Source organism: Patagioenas fasciata, chromosome 4, assembly GCF_037038585.1.
Source record: "Patagioenas fasciata isolate bPatFas1 chromosome 4, bPatFas1.hap1, whole genome shotgun sequence".
Lineage (NCBI taxonomy): Eukaryota > Metazoa > Chordata > Aves > Columbiformes > Columbidae > Patagioenas > Patagioenas fasciata.
Window position 1 is genome coordinate 39506745 of NC_092523.1, and position 20891 is coordinate 39527635.

At 39.5% G+C, this 20891-nt stretch overlaps 1 protein-coding gene across 3 annotated transcripts in view; it reads right to left on the minus strand.

Annotated features, from left to right (window-relative positions):
* Positions 1-20891, minus strand: part of GALNT7 (polypeptide N-acetylgalactosaminyltransferase 7) — a 74903-nt gene that overhangs the window by 22870 nt on the left and 31142 nt on the right. For all 3 annotated transcript variants that reach the window (XM_071807704.1, XM_065837433.2, XM_065837434.2), the window contains exons 2-3: positions 20330-20787; positions 4601-4767 (exon numbers count right to left, since the gene is read on the minus strand). In XM_071807704.1, coding sequence (XP_071663805.1) covers positions 4601-4767; positions 20330-20787 — 625 coding nt within the window. The remainder of the gene's footprint in view (positions 1-4600; positions 4768-20329; positions 20788-20891) is intronic.

A 20891-nucleotide genomic window follows, 5' to 3' on the forward strand; every position in this document is an offset into this window, starting at 1 on the left:
GCAATTCTACCACAGAACAACCTTCTGAAACCACTCTTCTAATACTCTTTCTATTCCCCCTCTTCACATCTATAAAATAATAGTTTTTCCTCAACTAGAAGTTTTACGTATCCTCTTGCCCTTTCCCACACATTTACAATTTCTTTTGCAAATCCTTGTGCATGAGGAAAACTTCAAGGATACATAAATATCAAACTGAAGAAAGAACAACTTTATCACATATGCTGTATAGAATAATGTGCCATGTAATATATATAGAATATATGGTATGATAGCTGTGATATAAATTTTTATAAGATAAAATCAACCAAGTTAGGAGGTCATACTGAAGTGGTACTAAGACAACCTTTATAGCACACCATTATTTATTCTGTGAATTCCAAGTACATGTTACTGAAGGACTGTCAGGAATGTTTTAAAGATTTAAAACCTGAAATTATTTCCAGCTCTCCTGCCTATGGAGCCAAATGTTTTAGTTATCAAATGTTCAACTATGTAGAGCTCACAGTGAGCTGCAAAAACCTGTCATAGTGATTGTGTAAAGCTTTTCTACAGTACAAGTCCCAGGACTTTGCAGTACATTATCTGAAACCATGCCAGGGTTAGCAGCAAGTTCTGATTCCCATAGGAATACTGAATTTTCACTCCTTCCCATACTACAAAGCCAGCACGACAGTAGTGTATAAAATCCTGATACTTTCACAGTTAGAAATACTGTTTGGCCAGCATTAAATTCCATTCACCTAGAAGTGTATTTATGGTATCTGTCAACAGCCTTACAGCATTCTGGGTTTTGTTTTAAAAAAAATGTGTATTTTACCTTTCAAAATATTATAACCATCAATCTGGTCTTCCTTTGTCTGGGTTCTTCTTTCATGTCTCAGTGCAAAATTAAAGCATGAACCAATGTTTTTTAAAAACATGTCCTTTCCCCAGTAGATCTTAGGCATTGCAGAACACAAAGTGGGGGAGGAAGAGGAAAGCAGTTTTTTTCCCCTTGACTCATGGCTGTCAGTTTGAGAACTCGAAAAATGGTGTTAGAAGTCCACCCGACAGCAGCTGCCTCTGAGTCCCCTCTACTGTAACACCACTAACATGGGGCACTCAGCTCTAACACAAGCACTGATTAAAGCTTTGGTGTCCCCACTGCAAGCACTGTCAAACAAGTTAATAACAATACTGTTATCTGCCTATGCTCATTGCTTCCTCCCTGGTTATCTTATGGGATGCTGTATCAGAGGAAATATAGATAGCGATAAAGAAAAAAATAAGTAAATGCAAAATGTAGACAAACCTTTGAATACTACTGTGAACACTGGTATTTACCTTGCAGTCACTCTTCACAGGTGCATGGGCTACAACAGTGAACTACACCAGCTGAGACATTGATCTCTGTGCTTCAAAAAGAAATAAAGCTGGTACCTAAATCCATAACAAGTAGTCATTGAAAACCTATATACACAACTGTAATTGTAGGGACCTTCAGAAAATCTAGTGTTATGAATGCTCATCACCCTTCCAGAATGGCTGTATCCTCCATACAGCTAGTACTTACAGTAAAAGAAACTGTTTTACCAAGACACACAAGAAAAACTGGGAATCCCCCCTCCATATGCAGCAACGTGCCCCCCACTGACACTGTAGTAGATGCTGCTGGAACACTTCTTGGACTCTAACATGCATTAATACAGAGGTCTCCATTGAAAATATCGGAACTAGGATCATTCAACCAGCTTAGTGTCATGTTCTTGTTTACTGTCCCCTTTGTGCTTGACAAAGGAAAATAATGCCCGAGGAGAATTCAGCACATCTCCCCACACAGTTCTCCACAGTCAAACCTGCTGTTTGCAGAAGAGATTAAGGAAGGAAGGGAAGAGTGTTATTCAGCAAAAAAGACTGCTCCCAACTGACTTTATACAAAGAATTATAACGAAAATAACATTTTCCAAGCACTGTAACCGTTCCTCCCTGTAAGGCATAACACATATAAGCTTCTCTGCAGCTATAACTCCCTTCTGATGAAAGAGGATTTCTCATAAAGAAGGACAGGCAGGGCTCTTTTTGAGCCCGTTTGCAACTGCTACGCTCTATTTTAATTTCATATTGCTGGAGAAGGCTGCAGCTAAGAAACAAGGACAGCCACACCGAGCATGAGCAAACATCTACTCAGCCCAGCATGTCTGTCCCTTAAGACCGGTCTCAAAGAGTGTAGATGCTCTTTGCCAGATGGAAAGGCAGATATGAAGCATGCAGTCTGAAAGCCGGTGGTCAAGGAGAAAAATCCTGTATCTGTGCTGTCAGCACCGCTTCTCTTCTGACTGAAAAAGCAAGAAGCCACCAGCAGCTCTGCTATGATTAAGAGTATGTGTGTTTTGCAGCTCTCCTGACAACTGGAGATCTCTTCAGGTGGCTTGGCACACTCTGCAGCCCCTACCAGTTCATGCCTCTCTGGGGAGAAAGAGGTGGAGCAAGATTCTTCTCTCTCGGCCATTTTTCATCTAGAATGCAATTTGAATTATTGAAATTAAGTTAATTATCTTTACCAAGTAATAGCCTAAAGCATTTTGAAGAATTATTATAGCCAAAAAGTACACTTGCAGTCTGTGCTTGTTTTCCAGTCATATACATGTGAAAACTGGGTCTTGAGCTTGCTTTACTGAGTTTTCTGATTCATGAAAGTTATTTGGGAAGATGAAGTGTGGGAAATACAGAGACAAAGGTCTGCTGGATGTCAGGTCCAGACTAGCTGTATCTGCTAACCATCCATATATGGGCAGAGAGCATAAGTGAAGTTCTGTATTTCAGAACAGATTTCTTGAAAAATAGTGCCTTTATTTAACAATCGTCGTACACTGAAAAACTGTAGTATGAGTTGTTATGCCAGACAAATTCGTTCCATCAATTAAATATACATAGCATAGAGTCACCTACAATTCATATGAAACCCAAGTACTGAGTCCCGTCATTAGTAAAAGAAATTGGTAGTTTTTTCTAGAGACCATCAGTGTTATAGTGATTTTATACAGCTAACTCAGTCCCTGAATAGCTTTGAAGGAAAACTGTGATCTCAGCTGAAAAGGAAAAGCACAGCACGTTGTCTGCTGACCGAATTATTAATACTATATTCCACAGGAGAGAAGATATTTTTGTTTTATAGCATGTGTGCATATCTAAGCCAAATTCTCAAAAGCTGTAAAAGGATACAGGAGACTATAATGTAGTGTTCAGTATTTTTATTAGACTAAACCAGATGTAGTCAAGTTTACAATGCAAATAACTTTTCCTATCCTGTAAAAACAAACAGCAAATGATACCTACCTACTGGTATGATGTAGAAATTAACATACAATAATTAGTTTAAATAGTGACTTATACTCAAAAAGGCAACTTCGACTATGTGATGAGTTTGACTGAAAATTTTGTAGTGGGTATACCTGCAGAAAACAACTCCTGTGAGGCTGGAACTGGGAGAAGCCCAGATCACTTGAAATGGAGAGTTTCAGAACAGAGTCATCTGCTTTCCATGCCACTACCCAACCCAGCTATTATAAAAACAAGAGGAGGGTAAAGTAAATGTATCCTATGCTGCTGACTACTGACTAGTTCAAACTTGCCCAGGCTCCTAAAAGCCACCATTGTTGCCATCTAGAAGAGACTGTCATCCTGCACACTCAAAGTTATGTTTCTATTTATGTGTCTACTGTTTTTCTCTGTCAACTTCTATTCAAAAACTATACTGCAATAAAATATCACAGAACTTGCAGCTTTGATGCACTATTTTGAAATTGGTTTAAAGTTTAAAACGATACAGATTTCCTCTGTATCAGTCATATTGTATCTCTGGCACACCACTTTCACTACTTCTCTGTATTCAGCCTTGATTTGCATTAACATGGAAGACATCACCATTAAAGGAAAAAAGTCTGTGTATGTTTATAAAAATCACACCTAAGTACACACATCCTGACTATAAATCAGGATGTAAATGTATATGACAAAGGAAGAGGAAAAACTCTGGACTTCTGAAAATGTTGATATGCAGGACTCAAAGACAGGCAGAAATTAAAACACACTTGAATTCTTAAAAGACTCTCCCCCCACTAAGAAACAATGAACATCTTCAAGTGACATTTAATTAAAAAAGAATATTGGAAATGAAAAGAGATTGAAAATTAATCAGAATAATTCAATAGCCTTAGATATATATTTTATTATAGTGGGAAAAAATAAAAAAGAAAGGAATTTGGATTCCTATACAGAACAGAGAAAAATTATTCCTAACAGGCTTAACTCAAACTCCTTTCTCTTAAAACTACTCATTTACACATGAGCTAAGAGAGACAGGAGCCATCCCTGCTTTCTGCTATATACTACTCCGTAAGAGTAGACAAGAGCTGACCACAAATCCTGTTATTTCAAACAGCTGAATACGCATAAGGATTGCCTCCTTTACAAAAGCAGTTAATTGGAAAAGAGCTTTCCATTCACTGAAAACTAAAGGACTGTGAAGAAGCAACTCACTTTTCTTGCAGAGTCTACTGGTTTTAAAACAAATGAAGTTTCCTTTTCTACAAGTAGTGCGTTAATATTCCAAATATACCTTTGTTGCTAAAATCATCAATCAGCACAATTTCTGCCAAGTATTTCCTTGGTGTTCTCTTAATGACACTGTGGACTGTCCTCATGAGCGTGGACCATCCTTCATTATGGAAGACAATGACAACGCTGGAGGTGAGGAGGTTTTCATCATAATGCCAGTATTTGCATCTGTAAAAAGATTTGATGTTATTAGTTTTCACATTATTATTTACGGAACTGCTTAACAATATCTTTGCGCAAATGAAATGTTCACTGGTGGCTACTGTTCAGATTAAAGAGAAACAGGATATAAAATGTAGTATAGAGCTTCAGTGCATCCCTGAGGTATGGGGGGGCCCAAAGAGCAGCTCACTTGCAGCCAGCGAGCCCCTTCTCATCCTGAAAGAGAGAGCATGAAGCTGGTGAATGACGACTCCTGCCTCAAGAGACAGAAACTTTTTCCCATGTAGGCAGATTGCATTGCACAGACCCCACTGAGAGACATCCCTGCCTCCACCACCCTGCTGTTTGTATGGCCAGTAGAGAACTGGGGAAGAAAAGCCCCAAACAGCATCTGCCAAGATAAGGGTCCTCTCCAGACCACCAGATATCATGGTATGGGATGGACTGTGCATTTGGCTAATCTACTACAGTGATTTTTTTTTTTTCTTAAGCCTCTTTACATCAGATTTACCCCATAGAAGGGCTGTCTGTGAAGTGCTTCTGTTGGTTTACACAGTCCACATGCAGAATCTGCATAATTAGCAAACTTAAAAACACGGTTGCGACAAGACAAAGTTTGTTAATTTCTGCCCTTTGACAACAAAATATATTTAAACATAATAATTTGCTAGAAGTACAGCAGCACCATGTGAAACGCCCATGCCAGCTGCCCTGCATAGAACTGTCTCCACTCACAAAAACTGTCAGAAAAGTATAGCTACTCATGGGGAAAATATAATCCCATGGCGGACAAAACGTGATCTTTACTATTTATTATTCCAGGTTAAACTTCCAGGTGTAACACGCTAATGTAGCTAAAAGAAAAAAAAGTCACCAAACCCATTCAGGGTTTCAGCTTGGCATGGCATGAAAAGCACTCCTGCATCCATTTAAAACATTCTGCATTTCAGTTTCACTGCAGACGTGGACTTGGGTCTTTTTTCCTGAGGGATTACAGATGATTCAGAAACAAGCAATATGAGTAATCCAGTTCACACTTACCAGTATTTATTAATCACATTTATCAACAATGCATTTCATTTGTAATTGTAACGTCCATTCCACAACAGCATCCCTAAATGAGACTGTTCACAGTCTCTCTAATTACAACCAGTCCAGGTATTTCCTGGAAGTCTCCCTACCATAGCACTAGCCCCCTTTCTAACTATAATAATACAATTCCTATCACCAAACCCAGAGACACAGCATTTTTTATATAAACAGGCAAAAGTCTTCCTTTTTTCATTTTTTGGCGAGTAAAGTCTCTACTAGAGAGAATCTGACTTTTCAAAGACAACTATCATGTATTAAGAAATTGTGCTTAACAAATATAAACTTTTAAACTTGTGGACAAACAAACTTCCATAGTTATATTTCTCTATATAAAATAGAAAGCTTAAATGCACAGAAGCATTCCTGTGTTTGAAGAGAAACTTCCTTAATCATCAGAAATCACCAGAGTTTCTGAAACTAAATTGAGTTAAACGTGGAAAGAACTCTCATAACAGATCTAACAGGTATTTAAAGAGCACTACTTCGGTGAAGAAAGACATATTTCACTTATTTTCAGGGCACAGTATCAATATATATTTCTCACCCAACAGAAAAAAAAACGGTAGAAGCACAGCATTAATTTTAGTCCTGTGAGAAAAGCAAATTACAGAATCAAAACAGTCTGTAACTAAGTCTGATCTAATAAGGCATGTCTTCTCTTAGGCATAGTAAGTAACCTCTGAAACAGCACAACCTCTACAAGTACAGTTTACTGACTAAAATCCTCCAGCTTGATTATTTTCATGCCCGAAGTAGCTGCAGTTAATTACATTTATAAGCTACCAATACACAAGTGCTGGACCGACTGTTCAAAGCGCACGGCTCAGGTCGATGCCTTACTTCCACAGATCCCTCTCAAAAGACTTCAGCTGATTACAGGTCGCAATAACTCCATTTGTAGCATAAGCTTTTAAGCTGTCGACAACTTATTTAGCCATTGCAGAGATAAAATGGATATGCTAAAATGGATGTGCATTAAGATTAATAATAGAACCGTGTTGCTTTACACATGCATTCACACGGATTAATTCTGGTGATAGTTGTGTTAAAATGGAGGAAAATGAGGTGTTAAGCATTCAAAATTGGTATGCCAGCTGAATGCCATTCAAGAGCTTCAAGTAAAAAAGGCAGTGGAAATTACTAGCACCTTTTACCTCCAAGAAGAAGGCAGTTTCTGACACAGGTTGCGCTGTGCCACTGATCTGTACCTTCAGTAGTTTGCCTAGGAAACTTTTTTGCTCTCCAATTAAAAAGACAGACAGCTACAACATTTCAGACTGCCTTCAATGACAAACAATACGAAGCAAACACTGCAAACCCCCCCAAATATTTTGGTCGCTTATTTCTCCTACTTCCTGCAGTACAGGTAAGTCATATTTAGGAAGAAAATGGTGAAGAGCCTAAGAATGAAACACAGTAAGTAATTTAACACAATTTTTAAAAGCCAAAGCTATTACAAAAGCCTGAATTGAACAACACATCTGTGACCAATTTATAAGCATTTTTTGATCTCTATTTAATACATTTTAAAAATATAAATCCAGAGGTCTAGACAGGCTTTTTGCTACCTATCCAGCTTAATCTCCTGAAATCTGTCATCACATTTTACCTTTTAAACTTGAAAAATTACGTGTTGCTAAATGTGCCATTTGCAAGCCATAAAAGCACTACATTTATAGTTCTAGTAAGATCATACTTTTAGTTTTTTCCAGAGGCTTTATTCCACTTGTTGGACAGTCCACAGACTGAGTCATCAAGCCCATAAACTGCAACAGACTGCAGTACCTCCAATGCACAATCTTGTCTCTCATCCTGCATTTAGAACTAGAGGTTTGAAACATGGTAGGTTTTTTAGATGCAAAAAACCTAAGAAATATTTTAACCTCTGCAGCAATTTTGTTTTTTCCAAGAAATGCAAATGTTGCTCAAGTATTTGAGTGATGGAACTCTCATTTCCTTGCATCCACAGGGAAGGAAGCGAGACGAGCCTTTCTTCAGTGGAGCAGCACTGACATCCAGTGGTTGGCAACCCAAATACCAGAAAGCCATAAATGCATTTTCCTTGTGTTTGAAGGTGGATTTTACAGCACTACTTTCCCTGTAAATTTTGGGCACAAGAAAAAGAAAATAAAAAGCCTGGATTTCCAGACTCATGCTTCAGTTTTACAAGATAGGGTCAAGCAGATATGGGTGTCCAGGAAACGCTGCACTCTGTTGAAAACTGGCATGGGCGGATTCAAAATACAGATGGGTCTGTGACAATGAAGACTAACATACATTTCAACCTCCAGCTGCAAACCCTAGGTGCTGTCTTGCCCACATACAGTAGCACGGTGCTCTTGCAGGTGTAGCCTGCAGGGCAGCTGTGCTTATATGCTGTGAACCAAATAAAGTAAACAAACTCAAAAAAATTTATTTTGAATTCTTATTGGCAGAGTTGAGAAGATGGCACATTGCAGCAAATACGTGGGAATGTGAAGGTAGCATCCTTTAGCTAGTCTTGCCTCCAGAGACTTCACATCACTTTTCCTGAGCCTTGTGAAGAGTTATTATCCATGGCAAGACGGAGCAGGTGGGCACAGCTCCGAAGGGCTAGGTGAAAGGAAGCAACACCTTCAGATCGATGTCCATGAATAAAAACCTCCCATCCCCAAATCAGCACTGGTAATACTCAGCAAAATCATGGACTGACTCAACACTAAAGCAAGAGCAAACCTTTTGAAAAATAGTGATCTGATGGAGAAACAGTGAATAATGTTTCTTCTGTTAGCCTGCATATTTAAGATGCAACTTAGTCCTACTCCCTCTCCACCCCTGGGAGGGAACAGCACTGATGGGGACTGTGCCACATCAAGACCACTGTCCCTCCATCACAAAGCTGCTCATCGGCCACAGCAAGTGAGGAACATTTTACAGGCGACCCTTCTGCACCACAAGCTAGACATCTGGGCTGGAACACTCCTTGGCTTGAGGAAGTTTCTGCTCTTACAGCTTTGTATGCTATTTGTTGGCTTGCTCTCCACTGATGTCCCCTGGCCCCACAAATGTGATAGTGGATGCTCCAAGGACTGGATGACCCTGCAGCCTCCCTGTTAGCCACCACCACTGCTGCTGCAGACGTATGCTCATGTGTCCTCAGGCTTTAAAAAGTCCAGGCTAGAGGCTGCTTCTGCTGGAAGAGTAATCCAGTCATCAGGCCAAAACACAAGTGAACAAGGAGAGCACCTGAACAGCAATTTGAGGGTAAGCCCCAATCAGATAGATACTTAGAGGGCAACTTGAGATCTTGAGTCAACAGAACTGCTTCTTGTGTCATCCTGAATTCCCAACATTCCTATCACACCAGCACCTAAGCTTCAGAGAAAAGTAAGAGATATCATGGCTGGAATCAACTCCCTATTCTGATACTATCTTCCTCAGGTCAGCTATCTAACTAGCACCTGTGCTTACCAAAGGCACATCAGTCCCCTCCCTGGATTTTAAAGCACTGTACTTGTGTGCTCAGACCAAAAATGTAGCAGCACAGAGTTCTCTGAGACAGCAGGCAGCTGCCATCACATCCCAGCTCCTGAGAACCTTGGGTCAGCTGTTCCAAGCTGAGAGCCCTGAATCAGTACAAAGCTGAAAGTCTCAATTTAGCATTTATCTGGAAATTGTAATTGGCATTAAAAAGTGGAATCCCTCTTCCCTCTTAATATAAAACTGTTTGCAATTTTTAATTGTATTTTAAGTTTTATTTCATGTTTAAAGTGGTCTGAGATTCATAGTGATATCAATTATCATCTGCTGATAACTGATTTATAATGCACCTATTTTTCCTTACTCTTTGAGAGGGTCTAGCACGAGCAGAGCCCAAGAATAAGTTAGGAGTTCTGCTGTCACTTGCAGCTTCCTTTTCTAGTAAGCCCTGTTTCTTATCTTTTAAGCAGACAGTCATTCAGCAGACAGCACACTGTTTATGTACTTTAATTCTGAATTCAGGGCTGCTTTAAATCATCAGCTTATTATGACTACCGCAGTAAACTGCATCAACCTCCTAGGAAGATGGATGAGAGGTTTTTTTTTTTTTTTTCACAAAAGACTTTCAACAGTTTGCTCATATGTACAGTCGACACCAACCACCAGGGTCCCAGCTGAGACCGATTGCTTGATGTCTGCAAATCAGAGTGATCATTGCCTAAATCTAAGGGAGACAGAGACAGATTACAGAGCTAGGCATTGCTTTGTTAAGATACAACTAAGTAAATCTAATGTTAATACTGGATTTGTTACCTGTGAAGCCTTACAGGGTATTTTTACGCATCATCATCATCAATATAAGATTATAGCGGTCAACTTACAAAACAGGTGTTTTGGAAGAGAAGTAAACAGATAATCCCCAAGAAGGACAGTTTGTTCAGCTAAGATTGTGGGGTTTTTTGTTCTATTTCCTCCTTCAGCAGACAGCAGCAAACTACCACACACTACCTAACAGCTTATACCTACACTGAAACAGAATTTCCAATTACAATAGCTACAAGCTTTACTGATTTCCATTCCTGAAGGAGCCTGCAAGGCTATGTGACTAAATTTCGTTAGTGCTCCCAGAAGCACAGCTACATCTCCTACCATACCTCTAGAAGTGCCATGATACAAATTCAGGGCAAGATTTGTACAGAGACCCAACATTAGAGTTAATAGAAAAATTAAAGAAATAAACTTTGCATTTTTTTTTAATCACAAGATTCTTGTCTGTATGCTTGTAAGAAGTTACAATTTGCTGTACATGGCAATTCTCATAATTTCTCCATCGAGGTGGGCACTATTTTGGGAAGTTGTGGCTTGATGCATTTGCCTATGTACAGCTCAATAGAGTCCACCAGTATATAATTCTGGATTTATTAAATGCTGATAGGTTTTACCTAATATAATAAACAAAATACTAGAAAGAAGCTTGGGGCAGTGGGCTCAGTCACACAGAAATGTTTTATTTCCACCATGCCTCCCTTGCTCATCAGATATTATACCTTGAATTTCCTGCCCATGCTCAGTTGGACTGAATAAGAATTTACATCATGAAAGTTTATTTAAATGCTCTACCACAGTAAGTTCTGGTTAGCAAGAACAAGACAAAGCATAAGAAGTTACTTTAATCTGTAGCAGAAGTTAATTTAATCTACATTCAGATTACAATTTATTTGACAGAACACTTCCTCCACTGGCCCCAAAATTTCTAGGATGAAGACGGCACCTGTGGGGTTACACAGGCAGCTGCATGAAACCTCTCAGGCTCTTCTCCACCCCCTCCTCTAAAAGTCAGGGTTTAAGAATTTAAATATACTCCAGGCACTGCACTACACATCTTTGTCGAATCAGAGGTCCTGTTAAGAGCTTGGTCTTCTCATTTCAGATGAACACACACAGGTAAGTAAATCCAACTACAGATAACACATCCGATGCCTCTGTCAACTTCTTTGCACTCTCCAGGTGAACTGTGATATTTGCCTGTTGAAACTTAAAATTCAAAATGCTAGCAGCCAACGCTAAAGAGACACAGGATCCATCTTCACTGTAGTTTTCAATATTGGGACCTGAAATGTTAGCAGAAAATGCTTTGTTTTGCTTTAAGTATAAGGCCTGGAATTCAAATCTTTCCTGACCACAAGGAGATGCTCTGTGAATACATGGCTAGTTACATTTTAAATGCTTTTTTTCCTCCAGGAGTCTTGCCAGCAGTAAGGCAGCTGATAACCTGCAGTGGAAAGCCAGCCCTCCCCATTCTATTTGACCACTATAATTCAGCCGATTCTCAACCCCAGCTCTCAGTGAGGCACACAAAGATCTATGTGCATACTATAAAATTAGTTTTCTTGGTTACAGAACAGTTCCAGCGTACTATGTGGCAGCTGAATAAAAGATTTTCCCAAGGTACCATGTGAAATGAAACCAAGTCCCTAAAGCTCCATTTCCAATGACACAGATACTAACAGTAATTACTGAAAGCTTATTTTGTGTAACAGTATCAAATATGTAATTTGCACAGTGCTATAATTAAGGAACTAATCACATTCCTGAAGAAAGCAGGCTCCACTCCAGAGCTTTTCTGTTCAATCTCCTTGGCTACTGGACAGCTAACTATTTACTGTAAGAGAACAAATTAAACTAATGTTATTTGCCCAGAGTAAAAAGACCATCCATTTCTAATGTGCAGCCAAGATTCATCAGCCTTATTTCACACACTGAATAACTGTTTATAACTGAAGATTTTGGTATTTTTTTCAACTCAAGTCCAGCACTAAAAGATTACTGTACAGTTTGACACTTTTAAGAGCATTTGGACCAACTGAAGGGTTCAAGCTGTCACCATCAACTATGACAGGAAAAATATCTTTACTAACATCTCTGCTTTACTAACACACAGCTCTACATGTGTGCATTCTTAACTAAAGTCAGAAATCTTTATTTTTGGCAAGAATAGTTTCCTCTGCTTGTACTAAAAATAACAAAAAAATAGAACAAACACCCTTCAAAACTACATGTATGATTTTTAAAAACAAGCTAATTGCCATTTCCTTTTGATTTGTTTTATAAAATGTCATGAGCTGCAAAAACAGTTATCCAAAAATACATTTCTGTACACAAGGAGCATTGTACTCAGGCAAGGAAGAGTTACTTTCTCAGGTTTTTCAACAAAAGCTTGTTGCCAGTTGTTCTGCTTGAAGTAAAAAAAAAAAGTAACCCCTGACAACAGATCCAATTATTCAAGTACAAATCTGTTGGCCCAGGGGGCATGCTCTGTAACAGCAATAACGTCATGAAAAAGGACAAGTCAAACTACATAATCCACGGAAGGAAAAAACACTTAAAAATATTTATTTTGCCATGATCAGACTGACAGATGTGTGTGGGTGATGCAGCTGAAATTCTGGCTCATGCTGGTGAACAGACAGCAGTTCTCTATTGTCATATTGAAAAAAAACAATCCAGCAATAGATTAATCTGTCTTGTGCCATAAACATTCACAAAGAGTCATGATGCTTCCTCTCCCAGTCAAACTACTCAGGACAAAATTCCTGCAACATTTATCAAAAGAAGCTGTCAAAAAAAAAAAAAATCTATCTTAAATAGAGTCATAAGACTAAAACCCTCTGGCTCAGTAAGAATAATTTGTAAGCAAGTCTTCCATGGGTTGGATAACAACAGCATATCAAGACTGAGCAAAGCATGTTGAACATTGATCCTTTCTTACAGCCAATACAATTAATTACCCTGGCATGAAATCTGATGAACAGTACAAACACCCCTGGCTTAAGGGTTCTGCAGTAATATACATTAGTTAATAGGACACACAGGGAGTTTCACAGAACACTTACAATGTACTTTAAAAGAACGCTTCTTGCCTTAAATTTCAACCCAAAGTGCAATCAATACGACCCAAACCCAGCAAAAATTTAACAATGGAAACAGCAGATATAGATGGGGAATGTTCTACTGTGAAAGTCAGCTTCATGAAGAAAAACTTGCATTGCTTCTTATCATTTTTGAGATAAACTACAAAGAGACTACTGCAACTAATGCATTGTAGATATGTATTTTTTTAGAAATACTGAATAAAGATTCTTTGGAATAACTCACATCGCATTGGTCTTGTATAACCAGGTGCAGCTCTTGGAATGAACCATACACCGGACAGCCACACTTCTCAGAGCCCCACACTTGCACCCATCAGTGGTTTTGTCCATCAGGCAGTTTTCTCCTCCTTTTTGACTATTCCATAAAGAAACCATTATGTAAATGTTTCCTAACATCTGCCATGAGATGTTTACGATTTCAGGTGTTAAAACTTTGCCACAAGGAGACCATGAATGGCTTCTTTGAGGACAACCTCCCCAAGACACAGGAACAGCCCATTCCCACATGCAGTAAGTCAAAGAGACAGGGCAGAAAGCCCACCTGGCTGTATCAGGAACTCCAGATGGAGCTCCAATACAGAAAGTAAGAGTAGGTACGGTAGATGCATGGATGGCTACCTAGGAGTACAGAAATATTGCCTGAGCACATGCAGAGAATTAAATTCTGTGCCACGCCTGGAAATGTTCAAGGCCAGACTGAACATGGCTCTGAGCAACCTGATCTAGTCGCATATGTCCCTGCTCATTGCAGGGGGTTGGACTAGATGACATTTGAAGGTCCCTTCCAAGGTCCCAGCATGTTTTGAATTCAGTAGTACCCCATTAAATTTTTGGAATAGATTAACTTTATCTAAAATAATCCAGAACTAGATTACTAGAGTTTAAATGTGTCAGGGATCTTCTAGCACGAAGACAAGGGGAAGCCATCGATCCAGCCACGCAGAAGCACCAGCTGTCCTAGCAGGACTTGGACAGAACCTGGCACATGTATGGAGGAACTGGAGTACCTGAGAGGACACGAGACACAGACAGGAGACTTCCACTGCCTCAGGGGACACAGTAAACACAAACTGTGCTCCACAGACTGCCACTTCAGGCATCAGTAGTCAGTGTTTCTAGCAGGCAGGACATCAGAGAAGCCACCAGAGATGCAGCACGTTGTGAGTCCTCAGCTCAGCTGAAGACATACCTGTGTAGGAGCCACACTTTAATTGTGGCCACAAAACACTGACGTTCTAATGCCAAAGCAAAGGTGTCCTAGTAACACCTCTCTTTGAAAAGGGGAACTATAAATGAGTTGGCTTATTGAAAAGATAAACTAAGGGTAAAAAGCCTTCAGGTATCACAGAGCTTTTTCAAAAATACCATATTAGGAGCTGAGAGTGTTTATCGTTAATCATAAAAAAAGCCTAGAGAAAAACTAGGGAAAACCAGCATGGTTAAAAAACAGATGCTATTAGCAGTAAGACAGACATTCTTTGAATGCACAGGATGATGTCCGAACAAGGAAAACAGAAATGAGCACTAACGCAGGCAAACTGAATGTAAACAGTAAGACTGGTTTAAAAAATAAATAAATAAATAAATTGAGAAATAGCTTACTGAAGCATAAAAGCTGCTATTGAAATATTTTTTTCAAACACCACAAATAGGATGCCTGCCAGAAAGTCTGTTGGGCTGACAGATGATCAAAATGAAAAGAGACCACTTCAGAAGCAGGAAAGCTAAATTAAGTATTTCCGTTGAACTCTCAAGCAGTGACCAATGCCAGACACCCAGGGAACAGAACAAAACCAGAGCAAGGACACAGAGATGCCTCCCACTACAGGTTCCTACCTCCAGCTACCTAGAGCTTAGGGTCTTTGTAATTCAGAGATAATAGATTTCTGCATTATAGCTTCTACTGGATTTTTCTACCATGAATAGCCTAATTGCTTTTTTCTTTTTTTTAAAGCCCAATACTTACAAGAGAATGCAATGTAAATTGACATACTAGTGTGATGTACAACTGTTACTGACACCAGCCTTGTTATCAAACAAACAGGAGGAAAACATGACAGCAATTTTTATAAAAGGGCCCCAGGGAGCTAAAGAATTGCTGACCACTAAGTATGACCTCTGTGTTGAAAAGAATCTAGTAATAAATAATAAAATTAGTAAACCACAGACACAACTTTTCTGGAAAAAAGCCATGTTGCAGAAACATCATCTTTTGAAGAAATAAACTATGTGGCTGCGGGTGAGCCCGTTAATAGAGTAACTGAATTTTGAAAGCCTTTGATGAGGTTCTTTGCTTTCTTTACAGTAAAAAGTTCCCCATCAAAGTATGGCAGGCTAAGATGGAAGATCTCTCAGACTACTAACTGCTACAGTGTAAAAACTGTCTATACATTCCCATTTTTTTAAGAGAGTTTGTGACTGTAGCATTGTAAGTATCTGTGCCAGAAGCCAAGCTGTCCACCTCCTCTTCTAGGTCATGATTGAACAATAAAAATTTTATTGGTAGTTGCAATTAAAATTACTATATATAAAGAACTGCAGAATAATTCAAGGACACTACTGAGGAAATGAGCTGGCAGGAGAGCTCATTGCAAATGCAAATGAATTTATATGGAGTGTTAGACCACTCTTAGCAGGTCTACTCAGTGATAGACCCTAAATTTCACATTACCACTCAAAAAAAAAAAAAATCTTGGAATCAAACATGGGTAGTTTTTTGAGTCTTTTACCTCAGAGTTAACAAAAGGGCAAATAGAATGGCAGGAATAACAAGGAAGTAATTTGAAACATTTATATAGCAGGTTGATGTAGATATCTCTGATATTGCCGTATCGCAGGATGGCAGAGTAACAGAGATACTTGACAGCATCCGGGAGGATGTTCTTCAGCCTGGAAAAAGTCACTGATTCAGGATGTCATTAATTCAAAGAGTATAAATGCATTTAGAATACAAGTCTGTGCACAGAATAAGGTATATGAAGCATGACCATCCTGTTGCAATTTTTGGCTCACATGTCCCAGCCCACTGGTTGCCAGGAATGAAACTTAGTCCCTCCTTGTATGTTTTCACCCAAGCACATGCTACTGAGCTAGAGCTAAGACTGTCAAGAAAAATGATCTGTGGTCAGACCCAGTACAGCTGTACTTTTAAAATTTAATTTCTTTTTAAAATACTCTGGACAAGCAGCTTACTATGCTGGAAAAACAACCCAGTTCTTGTTCTCCCTAGCAGTAATTTTCTTCAGTTATGACTTTATGACTTCTTTTTTTCTTAAGAGGATACACCTTGTTGCCTGACAGCATTCATCCTCAAACTTATGTCAATTTTTCATTTCCTTAGTGTGGTGTGTTTATCTTGAATCCAAGATCATCCAGAAGCCTTATCACTCTATATTTACTTCAGCCCTACCTCTGTGCAGACTCTTGATTGCAAAAAAGGGACATAAGAAAATTGAGGGAGCAATCAAATTAACATCCTTCCCTAAAGCTAACATTAGTTTTATCACGGATCTGCTAGCTAGGAGGCAAACAACATGTAAAATTCAATATAAATGACTGCTCTTAAAAGGCTGACACTATCAGGACAATTAAAAAATATCAAAAAATTGTAAAAATCACCCAAGTTTTAAGAAAAAGTTTTCTTCCAGCAATTGTACAGAGGTTTTGGGCAGGGCCTGCTACGCCTAGTCTATTTCTTCAACTAGAAATGAGGTGGAAAGCAGGTGTTGCTCCATTTAAACCCAGGTTATGTCTCCCCTGACCCTCCTGCAGAATCTTGAAAGGCTGTAGTGAGATGATGGCATCTTTGAAATTTTGTACACTGACTTTTACATATCTCCATACATTCCCAATTTTCTTTAGCCAAACCTATAACTTGCTGTATGCCAACAGAAGTGCTTGGCTTCAATCTTGAAATAGATTGGGTAAAATCCATGAGTCAAGAGTATCCAGTACTGGCAAAACCAAAATAATCTGATGTACCTGACAAACAATTTCAGCATGCCATCCAACATTATTCCTCTCTACAGGGTGCAGCAAGAGCTAAGGCTTTTTACAGCAGCTGAGACTGCCCAGAATCACCAGCAAATTTCCTACTGACTCAATAAGGGCAGCTGCTAAATCATCTTGGCAACATGTCCGGCTCCAATGTAAAAACTAAACATAGCAGAATTGAATCCCCCTTTATTAGCATTTCTTCCCTCTTCCCCCTCCAGCAGGGACAAGCCCTGAGGCTATGTGGCTTTTAAGCTGAGGAAGACAGTTTTTGCAGCACTATTCCGCTCCCGCTACCACTGCCTGGGAAATCATTTGGCATCCTTCACTGAACAAACCTCACTCCTTAGGGTGATACTTAAAAATTTTGATGCCTAAAGGAGAAGAAGGCTGAAGTGAGGACTACCTGGATTTGAATGTCAATGAACGAGTAATCCAGTTTTTGCCTGACAGATCTTCAATTATCAATGCTGAGATATCATTAACCAAAAAAAAAAAAAAAAAGAAAATGATATTGCACTTTGGTAGGATTAAACTGGATGTTGACCAGCCTTATCAACCAAAATGGCTTCTAGACTTATAAAACAGATCAGTGGGAGGAAAATAAGGAAAATAGCCTATTGTGGATACACTGTTTATCTGCTACCTTTTGCTGCATTTCTCACCAGTATTGGGGGATGAGCAGGAAAGTGAGTATGTTGATACCTGAAAACACAGCAGTATCAGCCAATTTTACATTGCCTCCCCTCTCTTCTGCCATTCCCAGGAGACACATGGAAGCTATAAACCTTTAACTTATTTAGGGCAATTGTATGCGCCTCAAGTATTCAATACATTAAAAAATTGGTATAGAGTTGTCTGAAAGATGCCTTTTGTTCACATTGCGTTTCATGCTGTTTTGTTTGCTTGCTCAGAATACTAAATAATAAAACCTAAGTTTGATATGGGCTGCTGGCTTTGAGCTCCACAGAAGATTTATCTGCAAGTGTGCTTGCAGGCAACTGTTTCTAAAATTAATCTTTTCTGCTCTGATCATGGCTGTCCCTCCTATTCCTCAAAGTGTGCCAAGTATTTAATCCTTCCTTGGCAATTTCTATTTATTACTTCTGTTCTGAAGGAGAGTAAAGACAAACTCTGGAAATACTTCAGGAAGCTGTAGGTGTGGAACTCTGTAGTAGACAGGTATGCTCCCTGGTGCCCTCCACCTTGGGGAAAAATAGAGGGGAGGGAGTAGTTGAGCTCTGCTGCCAAAGATATGACTGCTAGCCTGGGCAGAAGCAGCCCAGTCCCACCTTCAGATGATGCGGTGCCATTTCTGCTTCGCTGTCCTTGCAGAGTGCAGAGCGAGGAGAGGAGGGTGCTTCCACCTCCTTCCCCATCTCTCTTCAGGGAGGGCAGAGCCAAACCAAGCTCTGCTAACGTGAACTCCTGCCATCGGCTCCCCTCTGCTCGGTTCACCGCATCATGGGGAAATGCTTTTTTCCTCTGTGTTTCCTTAGTCCTGTTGCCTCCTACAAAGGAGGCCCCAGTGGCTGCAAATGCCTCAGCAGAAGCAGTAGTGCCTAGGGAATAACCTCCCTAAAAGAAAACGCCGATCTACACAAGTTACTCAGATCGTTTCTTCCTCTTCAGAAAGATCTCCTTAGCACAGAGGTCCAACTGCTGACCTCAGTGAAGAAAGAAAACTCAAGTGAACCCCAGGACGGGCAGTGCTTCCTCACCACCTGCAGCAGACGGGCACGGCACTCTCCTCTGACTGCTGGCAAGTGGAAACCTTCAGTAAATCACCCAAGGAACATGGCACAAAGGAAAGGAAACACTGCACTCTATGCACTTCATCCGCTTTCAGTGAGCACACACCAGGTAGTAAATCCAAGCAGCTGTACAGCTCATGCAGAGGCATGAGTCAGAGTCACAGCTGGCCAGCTCTCTCCTGCCTTACAAAATGGAAAAACACCCACTACAAAAGGCCACAGCAGAGCCCCAGTAACCAGCCAGTGACCAAAGAGATGAGCTGCCACAGCTGGAAATGTAAAACCCAGAGGCTGGCACCTCATCCAGGTATCAGCATAGCTCCATTGCTAGGGATGAAGGAGAAAACAGGCAAGTACTTCATATTATCATATTTAAATTCATGTACTCTGCCTTGCAAACGCAAAAACAATAATAAAAAAAACCCACCCAACAACAGCAACAAAGTAACACAACCAAAAAAAACCCCTACCAATCAGTCAGTTTGCTAAGAAATTCATCCTTCGCTGATATTCAACAAGGAAAATTATATCAAATGCAGATTAGCCTGAGGGTAAATTTGGCTCCATATTTGCCAAAGGTCAGAAGAGACTGTGTAAACCTGGTAGTAATCACTGAGTAAATGTTCAGAACTTCTCAGAACTTCCCCACACCAAAGCAAACATTTTCCCAGCAAGTAAAAAAAAAGAGTTGGTCTGTTTTCTTTTGTTTGTTTTGTTTTTTCCTAAGACTGCTTCCTTCTTTATAAGAAATGTGGTGAGGAACTGTTACAAGACTACTCTTCTATTAGCTCCAAACCCCAGACACCATTATGGCAGATCTATACTTCCGTTAATGCAGGTGATTAAGTAGAATTGTTTAAAGCCAACAATATTGCTTTGTTTCTGTTCTCTTTTTGCTTTTTAAAGTTTTTTAAAGCATTGGAGTGAAACCAAACCAGAATAAACTAACTGTAGAATAGGAGCTTCTGCATGACATAGTAAAGAAAATAATTCTTTCTTAAAAACAAATATTAGTAAGTTATGTATTAAGAAAATTTGACTATGAAGACTGTGGCTGAACATGGAACATGCCAGTACATGCAATTAGACACTAGAACGGATGACTTCAGAGATAAACCAATACAGACTAAATATTCATGGAAGAAATAATCGGAACAGCATTAAGAATAATATACACAAACATTTAGTATAGTGCAGCACTCCTGCCTGTCAGGACATGAAGCCTTAATTATTTGGCCTAATTAATAATATTATTTTAAACATTGATTAGGATATATGGAAAGAAAATAATTAAATTCTGTAAAAACAGAACTAAAAGAAAACAAAAAGTTTGCTTACTCTTCTTGACGCAAGTCATTAACGCTCCGATCTAGTGAGATCATATCACTTGCCACCATATTAAACCCAAACTCTTTAATGCTGGCTTGAATGGATTCTTTGTAATCTGGTCCTAAAACATATGGTTTCGCTTCCTCTCCAGGGCCACCAACAACTCCATGAGGCTCAGGCTCTTTGGGTTCAAAATTACCAAGGACTCCAGGTCGTAAAACGGGATCTTGGTATACAAATGTCTGAGGCTTAAATGTGAGATACTGCCTCTGGATGATGTTTTGCTGTTTGTTATCACCACCACCATGATGATTTAGTTCATTTTTGGCCTTATTTTTCCTTCGAATGGATTCCAAGTCTACTTCCACACCTTCAACATGAGGCCAAGGTACCACAGGTTTGAACTTCTCATTTCCTAGTCCATGGTCTCCTTTGTTTGGCATAGGTCTGTTGGCTTCCTTGTCATCCTATATGTACACACAGAGAAACAGCAGGAGATAAATTGATGACCCTTTATTTATTTGAATCTACTACTTTAACGCATTGAGAGGTGGTACTAAATACATGTTAA